Source organism: Dasypus novemcinctus, chromosome 8, assembly GCF_030445035.2.
Source record: "Dasypus novemcinctus isolate mDasNov1 chromosome 8, mDasNov1.1.hap2, whole genome shotgun sequence".
NCBI classification, from domain to species: domain Eukaryota; kingdom Metazoa; phylum Chordata; class Mammalia; order Cingulata; family Dasypodidae; genus Dasypus; species Dasypus novemcinctus.
In genome coordinates, this window is record NC_080680.1 from 123,137,614 (window position 1) to 123,149,988 (window position 12,375).

At 51.5% G+C, this 12,375-nt stretch overlaps 1 protein-coding gene across 1 annotated transcript in view; it reads right to left on the minus strand.

The window, feature by feature from the left end:
- Positions 1-12,375, minus strand: part of GALNT12 (polypeptide N-acetylgalactosaminyltransferase 12) — a 59,706-nt gene that overhangs the window by 36,128 nt on the left and 11,203 nt on the right. The window contains exon 3 of the mRNA XM_058302621.1: positions 1,440-1,629. Coding sequence (XP_058158604.1) covers positions 1,440-1,629 — 190 coding nt within the window. The remainder of the gene's footprint in view (positions 1-1,439; positions 1,630-12,375) is intronic.

Genomic DNA, 12,375 nt, shown 5'->3' on the forward strand with positions numbered 1-12,375 from the left:
GGGGGCCCTGGAAACATCCAGAAGCCCAGCCCCACCCACAGAGTCAGACTCAATGGTCGGCCACAGGGACCACGTTTATGAAGCTTCCCGGGTGTTCTAAGGGACATCCAGGGTGGAAACACTCGTCCACGGGTAGGAACCGAGGATGTGCAAGGGGAAGCCTGCGCCGCCGCTCTCTAAGGCAGATGGAGGAGGACTTCTAGGCAGTGCCCGCTCAGCGCCCAGGGACAGTGTCCCCACCCCCGCCAACATCAGAGTATCCTGGGGGCGGCCATCTGCGTGCACGGGGCGGGGAGAAGCAGTGGAAGGAACACTCGCCAGGCCAGGTTCCGGGACCCGTTGTAAAGAATCTGAGATTCCATCACCGGCTGAGGAACCCCATGTCCTTGCAGCTCAAAAGCTCAGCAGAGCTGAAAGCAGCAGACATGGCGTCCTTAGGGGACAAGGCTCGGGGAGGGAGGGGGCACTTGGTCACACCAGGAAGGAGGTGGGTGGGTGCGTGGCCCTTCCAGCGCAACCCCAGCAAGCTGTGTCAGAGGCCGTGGGGACTGGCTTCCCTGCTCGAGAGATCCTGCTCTCCAGCCCTTCTCCAGCCCACGCAGGTAGGAACAGGGACCACGCTGGACCTACAGATCGAATCGTGTCCCCACAAAGCTGTGTCCACGGCCTCAGCCTGGTCCAGTGGGTGTGAGCCATTTGCAAACAGGATCTTTGAAGCTGTGATTAGCCAAACTGCAGGAGGCCGGCTGGAATCCTCCTAAGCAGAGGAAATGCGCCTGCAGGTGGCATAAGCCAGAGGGCAGGCCCAGGCGAGGCCGAGCAGAGGCTGAAGTGCTGCCAGCCACGGAGCACCCAGGACGGCGGCCAGCCCCGGGAGCAGGAGGGGACACCAAGGCTTCACCCCGATGGGTTTCAGATGGCCGCTGGCTCTGGACCCTGGCCCCCAGCCCCGTGGCTTTCATTCCCCCAGTTTGTGGGACTTTGTCACGGGGGCCCCAGGAAGTAAGACAAGCGCCTTGTCGTTTCCAGCACATTCTAGGCAGGTGCATGCGGTCAGTGCATGAAGGTCTCAACAGCCTGAGGAGGGGGCTGTGACCTCCCACATCAGAAGACCTGCCCAGAGGAGCCTCGGAGCCCAGGTGCTCCGGGTACTGAGGGAGCTCCCCACTGCCCAAGCCCCTGCGGACCTACACGCACCTCCCCAGTGCCCCCCACCGCGCTCGCACCCGGGTGGCCCCGCACGCACGCACCCAGCGCCCCCTGCCGCGCTCGCCCCGGGCGGCCCAGCACGTACCTCTCTAGCACCCCCCGCCCCGCACGCACACACCCAGCGCCCCCTGCCGCACTCGCCCCCAGGCGGCCCCGCACGTGCCTCTCTAGCACCCCGCACACACCCAGCGCCCCCTGCCGCGATCGCCCCCGGGCGGCCCCGCACGCACCTCTCCAGCAGCGGCTCCAGCCAGCCCTCGTGGCACTCGCAGTGGCAGTCCAGGAAGGTGAGCACGTCGCCCCTGGCCGCGGAGGCGCCCAGCAGCCGGGCCCGCACCAGGCCCTCCCGCTTGGTGGCGCGGAGCAGGCGCACCTTGGGCAGGCCGGACAGCTCCTGTGCCAGGCGCTCCTTCAGGTGCTCTGCAGGGGACAGAGAGATGGGGCTGCAGGGGCCACGCCCAGGGCGCCCCTTCCTGCCGGGACCGAACAGGCCCCGCCTCCTTGGCTTTGCCCTGCCGCGTCCTGCCCGCACCTCTGAAGGCGGGGAGGGGGCGTTTTCATCAGCTCTGGGTGGAAGGACTCCAGAAATGTGAGTTGCTCTCAGTCGAAAAGCACACGCGTGGAATTGTGCACACGCACGAAACTGTGCACTTCACATGGGTGGGTTATAAGGTAGGTGGGGTCTATCTCAATAAAGCTGCTACAAAGATAAAACGAAAATGAAACAAATCTAAAATAAATATAAAAGAATATAAATCTCCAAACAGAAAGATAAAATAAAAACATAAAAACCCACGAACCTTCCAAGCACACTTTGTATAACAACAGTAATTGCATGACTCTAAATTTTCTCAGGAACACTGCAGAGAGTTTACTGTGCCAAGTGCTGTGTCAGTGATCTATCTGTGACTCCTCTGAGCCTCACAACAATCCTACTGCGTGGGTCCGACTATTACCCCATTTTACAGATGAAGACATTGAAGTCAGAGAGGCTGAGGGACCTGCCCAAGGTCACACAGCAAGTGAGCTGAACAGTCATCACTGGAACCCAGGGACTGTGGTCTGAGAAAACACAAGGCCTCACCTTTCTGCCCAGAGCTTGATGGTGAAATTTCTCTTCCTTATTGAACAAATCAAAAACGTGCCAGAGGGTCACGCTTATCCCAATTTGCAGGTGAGGAAACGAGTCCTCAGAAGCTGAATGGCCAGGGCTCCCGCCTCCACACGTCAGGCTCCAGGCTGGAGGCTGCCTCACACCTTCCAGACGTTTCCACGGGGTCAGCCGGAAACCCGCTCGGGCAAAATAAACAACCGAATTTCCTCACAGCAACATGAGCTTCATTTCAAAATCCTCATCTGCCAGCGAGGGGGGCATTTTTATAAAACGTTGCATTGCTCCATAGTTTGTGGAAATGTTTCCCTAAATACCCCTAACACTTTTTAAAAAACCCACTCACTGAGGACAACCAGCAAGACAGTGGTGGAGTGAGGAGCTCCTCGAGTCAGCTCCTGCTCCAGGGCAGGTAGCAAACACCCAGAGCTCTCTGGAGCCAGCGGAAGCACCTGTTTGGGGGCTCCAGGAGACCAGAAGAGCATCCTGCTACATCCTTGAAGGAGTGGAAGGAGGAGGCTGCCCATCTGCAGAGCAGGCTTGTAAGTAGAGGCTCCACGCCCAGAGTCTGGTGCCATCCTCCACTGGAGGCAGAAGCCGCCTCAGGAGCTGTTCCGCGGCTGGAGTTGAAAGCTCCACTTCCCAAAAACGGGGAAGGAAGAGATGGTCGGGCATAACCTCAGCTGCTCATGAGCAAATTCAGTGGGCTAAAGTATAATCCTAAGGACAGCTAAATTTTGAGCCTGTCCAAGTCAGAAAGAGGCCGGTAGCTGCCATCTTAACTCCGCGCCTGGCACAAGGGGCAGCAGGACGGACTGAGGATCCCAGTGCTGGTGGGGACCGGCTTCTTTCCATCCAGGTCAGACTGCAGCTCCAGCCCAGGCCCCAGTGCCACCTCCAGCAGGCAGGAGGCTGCAGGGACCTGCACCAGCCTCTCTGGGAAACTATAGGCCATGCTGTGGAGGCTGGTGATCATCCTACTCTGGTGGCATGAGTCACCGCGGGAGCTCTTCTGTTTCTGGAATTGGAAGCTCCATTTCCCAAAAACGGGGGGGAGGAGACAGTTGGCCACCAATTTCAGCTACTGATTAGTAGACTCGGCTGACTAAGGTATAACCCTAGGAACAGTTTACATTTGAGGCTGTCCAAGTAGGAGAGAGGCCGGTGCCCGCAGCATGAGAGGAAGCCTGGCTGACCAAAAATCACAGTGACAGTAGAGACCCGTTTCTTTCATCCAGATTGGCCTGCAGGCCTAGCCTAGGCTTCAGCCTCACATCTAGAAGGAAGGAGGCTGGCAGGCCCTGCACCAGCCTATCCAGGTAACTACAGGTACATCTGGTTGTTACAGACCAAATAACTGGAAATCTACTGGGGCAACATGCACAGTACAGATTGCTGCCCACATCTGCAGCTCCATCCCTGCACCAGGCAGGGGAGGAAGGGGCTTGAAGCTTCATCAGTCTCTCTGGGCAACTACAGTCTAGGCCTGCATGACTTGGATTATTGCACACGGCTGTGGCTCCGTCCCTACCCCTGGGAAAAGAGAAAGGTGGGAGAAGCTTCATTGATCCCTGGGGCAATGAGGGCAGTTTGAGCCCCCACAGCTTACAGTACCAAATACATCCTTGGCTCCTACTGCACAACCAGCAAGGGAGAAAGAGCAGGAAGCCCTAAACTAAAGAGAGAAACTGCACCCACCCAGAATACATACATCTAGTAAGCCAGATGCCAAGACACCAACAAAAAATTACAATCCATACCAAGAAAGAGGAAGATATGGCTCAAAGGAACAAGATAAGCCTCCAGATAGCATAAAGGAGTTGAGACAACTAATCACAGATGTTCAAAAAACTCTCCTTAATAAATTCAGTGAGATGGCTAAAGAGATTAAGGATATTAAGACATTGGATGAACACAAAGAAGAATCTGAAAGCATACATAGAAAAATAGCAGATCTTATGGGAATGAGAGGTACAATAAATGAAATTAAAAATACACTGCAATCATATAATAGCAGATTTGAAGAAGCAGAAGAAAGGATTGGTGAGCTTGAATAAATGGCCTCTGAAAGCAAATATACAAAAGAGCAGATGAAGAAAAGAATGTAAAAAATTGAACAAGATCTCAGGAAACAGCAAGAGACATACAAACATATGTATCATGGGTGCCCCAGAGGAGGAAGAGAAGAGAAAAGGGGCAGAAGGAATATTTGAAGAAACAATAGTAGAAAATTTTCCCAATCCTATTGAAGGACATAGATATCCATGTCCCAGAAGCACAATGTACTCCCATCCAAATAAATTCAAATAGACCAGCTTTGAGACACACACCAACCAGAACATCAAATGCCAAAGACAAAGAGAGAATTCTGAGAGCAGCAAGAGAAAGGCAATGCATAACATGTAAGGGATACCCCATAAGATTAATTGCTGATTTCTCATCAGAAACCATGGAGGCAAGAAGACAGTGGTATGATATATTTAAGATGTTGCAAGAGAAAAACTTACAGCCAAGAATCTTATATCCAGCAACACTGTCTTTCAAAAATGAGAGTGAGTTTAGAATATTCACAGATAAACAGAAACTGAGAGAGTTTGTAACCAAGAGACCAACTTTTCAGGAAATATTAAAAGGTGTGCTGCAGTCTGAAAAGAAGAGAGAGAGGCATGGAAGAGAGTGTTGAAATGAAGATTATATCAGTAAAAGTAACTAAAAGTATGAAAAGAATGGTGAAAATAAAATATGACATAAAACCTAAATATTTATTTTATTTTTTTTAAATATTTATTTATTATTATTATTTTTAATTACATTAAAAAATATATATGAGGTCCCATTCAACCCCACCGCCCCCGCCCCCCACTCCCCCCACAGCAACACTCTCTCCCATCATCGTGATACATCCATTGCACCTGGTAAGTTCATCTCTGAGCATCACTGCACCCCATAGTCAATGGTCCACATCATAGCCCAGACTCTCTCACGTTCCATCCAGTGGGCCCTGGGGGGATCTACAGTGTCCCGTAATTGTCCGTGAAGCACTATCCAGGACAACTCCACGTCCCGAAAACGCCTCCACATCTCATCTCTTCCTCCCGTTCCCCACACCCAGCAGCCCCCATGGCTACCGTTCCCACACCCATTCCACATTTTCTCTGTGGACATTGGATTGGTTGTGTCCATTGCACACCTATGTCAAGTGAGGGCTTAGATTGCACATGGGTACTGGATGCACTCTTCCCGCTTCTAGTTGTAGACACTCTAGGCTCCATGTTGTGGTGGTTGACCTTCTTCAACTCCATGTTAGCTGAGTGGAGTAAGTCCAATAAGTCAAAGTGTAGGAGCTGAAGTCTGTTGAGGCTCTGGGCCTGGGTGTCATATTATCAGTCCAGAGATTCAAATCCCCTACATATATCTTAAACCCAGCACCAACTACAATTCCAATAAAGTAGCATGCAAGTCTTGTGAAAAGAGATCCCCTCTGAGTCCATTTCCATCACGCAGAAACACCAGCTCCAAAGAAGGGCCATCTGTCATGGCAGTGAACCCCTTCTGCCATGACCATAGAACCTGTGGGTCTCTTTATCCCTCAAAAGAACCAATACCTGGGGTTGTATCTATCTTATCTGTCTCTTAGACTCTGTTCAGTTGTACATAGGGGTATTCCTTCTGACAACCTCCAGACTCTTTTTTAGAGACTCACAGCCTTATAATCTCATTTCTCCTTTCCATTTCCCCCTTACATTAGGTCAAACCGCTTCCCGAAGTCATGTTATTATATGTAGACAGGTATATTCTGCTGTTCCGCATTGAATCTTTAATTCAAGGTCATTTTCTAGTTGCTTCTTCAGCTGGTATGTGGTAGTGATCCCTCGGTGCCAGGGAGGCTCATCCCCGGGTGTCGTGTCCCACGCTGGGGGGAATGCATCACATCTACACGCTGAGTTTGGCTGTGAGAGTGGCCACATTTGAGTAACATGAAGGCTGTCAGGAGGAAACCCCCAGGCACAATGCTACTCTAGGTCTTGTTCTTATTGCAGGTGCATAGGCTCAAAAGTGTAGCCATTAGTATCAAGAGCCCACTGTTGGGCCCTCCTTCCTTCCTGGTTCTTGCCGTTGCACCTGGAGGATTGCCGCTGCTCTCCCAGGGCCCACAACAGTGACCCCCCGGCCAGGAGCCCAGTACCCCCCCAGCTGTTGTTTTTAATTGTTTCCACTATGAGTATATATAGACATTACCATATACCCTGGGCATATGCCCTGTATAACTCCCTGTCAACCATATATATCCTGTCAATAACATCCCATACCAGTATTCCTCCGCTGCCATTGTTGAACCACTCTGTGATCCAAAACTTCCCATAAAGTGAATCCCAACATAATGCCAGCTTCAGAAGAGTCTTAGATCACCAAAATTCATATATACAATATACAGTATTTCCCCAGATCCACCATAAAACCTTTTCCCTTCCACAGCAATAATCTTTTAACTTATTCATGTCATATTTCCTGAAACTGATGTACAGATTCCGAAACTATAGTTTTCAAACAAGGTAACATTTGTGCTTACTATGTGGTCCATACTTTAGGTTGTAGAGTTTTCTAAATTTTTTAGTTATCCTACGTTTTGTCTTATGGTTTTCATTATTAGTCTGTCGTCCCCTATATGTTTTTGGTGTAATATTAGCTGTTTTATATTCATCCTCGTGTACTCTCACATAACTCCTCTTTTGCCCCCTTATTTACCTTTGTTCCATCCATTGCACGTCCATTTTCCCCTCCCCTTAGGGCCCACAACGCCTGCCAATCTAATGCCCTGGGAGCCGTCCTTTCTCACGAGAGATACAGTTCTCTCTATTCGACGGCATTAGTCTTCCCCAGGATATGGGTCCACCCCACCCAATGGTAGAACCCACCTTGGCAAAATGAGCCTTCAGCTATTCCCTCCGGAGTCCGTCCCGCATCAGACCATACCCCCTGAGCATCCTAACCAGGTAACCCTCCTACTTATACTTTGATACGTTTTACTCAACATTTAGTTCTCAATGAACTTCTGGCACTCTCCCATGTTTGTATGTTGCCCCTCCCTCCCACCTAATAAAACCTAAATATTTTGGAATAAGCTTAATGAACACAGTAAAGCACTTGTATTCAGAAAAGTACAACTCACTGCTAAAAGAAATTTTAAAACACCTAAATAACTGGAAGAATATTCCAAGCTCACAGATTGAAAGACTAAATAGCATTAAGATGTCAATTCTACTCAAATTGAAATACAGATTCAATGCAATCCTGATAAAAAATTCCATCAGCATTTTTTAAATAAATGGAAAACATGATTATCAAATTTATTTGGAAGGATAATGGTCCTGAATAGCCAGAAACATCTTAAAAAGGAAAAGAAAAGTTGGAGAACTCTCACTTCTGGACTTTAAATCCTATTACCTAGCTACAGTGGTAAAAACAGCATGGTACTGGCATAAAGACAGACACACAGATCAATGGAACCAAACCGATGGTTCAGAAACAGACCTTCACATGTATGGTCAAGTGATTTTTGACTAGCCTGTCAAACCCACCCAGCTCAGGCAGAACAGTCCATTCAACAAATGGTGCTAACAGAACTGGATAGCAATAGCCAAAAAGAAGGAAAGAGGACTCCTCTTTCACACCATATACAAAAATTAACTCAAAATGGATCAGAAAACTAAATACAGGGAAGTGGCTGTGGCTCAATCAGTTGGGCTCCTGTCTACCATATGGGAGGCCCTGGGTTTGCATCCCAAAGCCTCCTTTTGAAGGCAAGGCTGGCCTGTACACTGTGGAGAGCTAACAGCCCATGCACTGCAAAGAGCTAGCACAGCAATATGACACGACCAAAGGGAGACAAGCAGATACATAAAAAACACGCAGTGAATGGACACAGAGAAGAGACAGCAAAGAAAGGAACAAGCTGCAAGGGAGGGAATAAATAAATAAATCTTTAAATAAAACAAACAAACCTAAATATAAAAGCAAAAACCATACAACTTCTAGAAGAAAAGGTAGGAAAATATCTTCAAGCCCTGGTGGTAGGTGGTGGATCTTAAAGGAGAGAAGAGGAGGACTGAGATGGACTACTGATGTTTAATGTATGTAGAAGTTTTAATCAACTTAACTGTAAAAGCACAGAAATGTAGAGAGTGAATGGTAACACATTATAGTGAGTAACAGTTGGTTTATAAATGGGAATGTGGCTGAAATGGGTAGTCTAGGGATGTAAATGCCAATTGACAGAAAGCTAGAGAATAATCTACAGACTAACACAGTAAACCCGAGGTGAACAAGAATTGTGGTTGATGGTACAGATGCAAGAGTGTCCTCTGTGACCTAGAGCAGATGTACATCACTACTGCAGGGTGGTGGGAATGTGGAGAAGCATGGGAAAATACAACTGGAGTGACCTATGGACTGTGGTTAACAGTAATAATGTGATATTTATGCATCTATGCCAAAGATGTACTATGTTGATAAAGGGGGAGTGTGGAGAATGTGTGCCAAATGTATGCTATGGACCTGGTGTGATGTGTTGATAGAGTGGTGTTGTATGGGAATTCTGCATGAGTGTTACTGTTTTGTAAGTTTACAACTTCTGTCATAAAAACATATTTAAAAATGGTTGGGGGAAAATATACCAACTGTAAGGTAAGGTCTATATTTAGTAGTAAGGTTTTGATGATAATGTCTCATAGTAATGCAAGGTGTTGCTGGGGGATTGAAGTATGGGACCCCTGTATGATGTTACGCATGTTTGCTTTGTGAGTTCACAACTTTTACTATATACTTACTGTTTATGTATGTCCATGTATAAATGATATAATAATAAAAATAATAACAGTACACTGGGTTGGAGGAAAAATATACCGAATATAAGATACTTTGGTTAGTAGTAATATTTTGAGGATGCTCTTTAATCATTAATTAAAAATGTTTCACAAAAGTGCAAGGTATAGGTGAGGTATGAGGTCCTGTATGATGTTAGGTATGTTTGTTTTATAAGTTCATTACTATTACTATCCACTTATTGTTTGTGTATGTTTATGTATGAGGGATACACTTCAGTACATTTTTTTAAAGGTGTAAAAGAAAAAAAAGAAAAAACCCCACTCAGTGGTTGATTTGTTTTCAATCCTAAATAAAACTGCCAACAAGCCAGCGTCACAAGGACAGTGGCAAAGGCCACTGGCTGTGCTTCTCATCCTCTGCCTGGGGTGCTCCACCTCTCACGGTGTGTGAAGAATGCTGCACCTTACGGCACTGTGCAAACACCTGTTTGAACCTGTTTTCAGTTCTTTGGGGCACATACTTAGGAATGGTTATTTTATGTTGAACTTTCTGAGCAGCCACCAGGCTGTTTCCCACAGCAGCTGCACCGTCTTCATTCCTACAACACAACTTTATATCTGCCCGAACCATCTCCCCACGCCCTGGGAGGGGCTGGTGCCCCCTCATCGAGCTCTCACAGAACTGCAGAAAGGGCGGGGAGCGGGAGGTGGGCCAGAACTTAGCTGGAGGACAGGGGATGAGGACGCCTCATTGGCTTTTACGAGGCCCCTCGAGGGCGTGGGTAGGGCTGGCCCCGTCGCCCGCCACACTGGCTGGGATCAGTGAGCTCCTCCTGCAGCTCTGCCTGCTGAGGACGGTTTATCCCACGAAGATTAAATAAACGACCTGGCGCTGCTTCTGAATTCACAGACTGGTGAAATGTTTTACACACTTTAAAACTTTCAAACGACTTCATAAAAACAGACGTCAGCGTGACCTGGCATGTCACCGGCCTGATCTGACCGCACCCCGACACCCAACCAGGGAGGCCCCACGCTCATTGCCATTTTACAGGGGCCAAAGCCAAGGTTTAGACTGGCGAAGCCCCTGCCCGACACCGTGCAAGGCCGAGCAGTGCGACCCGAGCCGGCGCTTCTAGACCACCTCCCACGGTGGCTTCGCAGCCAGCCCTGGAGCAGCGCTTGCGCAGAGGACGAAGATTTACGTGCGCTTCCATCGTGTGTCCCCGTCACATGAGGGCCTGTCCCCTGCCTAACAGCATTCATTCCCCGCCCCACTCTCTGCCCAAGGCGTGGATAAACCCCTTTACAGGGGAGAAACTGCGGCCAGGCGGAGGGACAGCACCAGGCCTGGCTCAGCATCACGTCCCAGCCGGGCCCCAGAAACCACTGGCCCCACGGGCTCTAGCTGAGCACACGCCGTCCCGGATGAAGCCCCATTTCCCAGCCTCCCTTGCAGCTCGGAATGCTCATGGGGCCGAGCTCTGCTCAGTGGGGTGAGGGGACTTCCAGGCAGGCCCTAGAAGGGCACGGCTCCCCCTTGATGCTTCCTGCCCAACGAGGGTGAGAAGGCACAGAACCCTCCCAGCAGGCAGCCCTGACGCCCCTCCGCTTCCGTCCTCGTGGACGTCCTTCCCACTCTCCACTGAAACTCACGTATTTCAGCCTGAGCCGCTGGCCGTGGAGGCCCCGCCTGACGTGGCCCGGCCCACCTGCGGCCTCGCCTCCGCGGCTGTCACGGCACTGGCCGCATGCGTGCCTGCCCTGCCGTGCCCGGGCCTGGGCCGTGCGTCCCAGCGGCTTCCCTCGGCTGCCCCGTCCACACTCTAGTTTTCAGTTTAAGGGGCGCCTCCTCGGAGAGGCCCTCCTGACTCACATAAACGAGGCACAGACCCGCAAGGTCCTGGGGCCGAACTCAGATTCTTAACACGTCGAATTACTTTAAAAATAGCCCAAAGGAGCAGCGTTCAGCCAGTCACAGTCCCCCTGCTTGGCACATCTGGCGAGACGGTGCCCACATCCTCCAGCAGATAAGACAGAAGCCTGCACTTGAAGACCCCCACCTCCGCGCTCCCCCACCCCGGGGCTCCCGGCAGGCTGACGCGGGCATCCTCCCTCCCCGGGCGCCTCTCCCCCCAGGAGTCTCTCCCTTGCCCTGTTTCCACTTCCCGAAGGCCTCCCGCTGAGAAGGAGTGTCCCCAAACTCCTGCCCAAGCACCACCCCGATAAAGAGCACATCTCCAGACACCCGCGTCTGGAGGTTCTTTTTCCTTCATTAGCCTTCAAATCCCTCAAGCTCCCGCCCTGGCCTCCACCCACTGGCGTCAGCCCAGGCCCCAGGCCCCAGGCTCCACGCTCTCCCTCTCCTGCCCTCAGTTTCCCTTCGTAGCACTCTCAACCTGCTAAAATCCAGCGCAGCAGCGTGCTGGTTTCATCCCACCTCCGTCACACGGGAGGTCACGTTTCATACACACCCATCGACCACCGCTCTCCCCCACCATGCTAGAAGATGAGCCCTGTGACAGCGGGGACTCCCTGCCTCATTTCCCACCCAATCCCCAGGGCCCAGAGGGCACCCAGTGCACCGCAGAAGCAGAAGGAGGGGAGGGCCGCCGGGGGGGCCCGGGAACTGCCCCTCCCACGGCCGCTGGCCAGGTCTGTCTGCTCCCGCTGGCCGTACCCCCCTCACCGCTCCAGGAAAGGCCCCTCCGCCGCCTTCCACTGCTCAGCACGCCAACTGCCCCTCGCTACCTGCCCCTCCCGTCTCCCCGGCTGCCCCTTTGGAGTGCACCTAAAACTCAGCATGGACAAGGCCGCACACCCACTTCCCCCCCCCCCCCGCTCCTCCCCATGCAGCGCAGGGGAACCCGAGCCGCCGCCGGCGTCCTCCTCACGCACACCCCCGGCCAGCCCTTGACCGTCCCTCAGCCCACCTCTCCCCGGCTGCCCACTCCAAGCCCCGGGGCTGCCCACCGCGCTCCGGGACGCCCCTCTCCACCACCCAGCTCAGGGCTCCTTCGAAAAGGCAAAGCTCCGCTGTTTAAGACCCGTCCCCGGCTTCCCCACTCCTCCAGCCTCCCCTCTCCTCCTGCCCCCAGGCAGCGGGCACCACCCTCCCCGCACCCCGCAGCCCCGCACAGCGCCTGCACGCCACACCTCCACCTCCACCTTCCACGCCTCTACCCGGAGGTCCCACCTCGCCCCTCCCGACTTGCACAACGAAGACCCCCC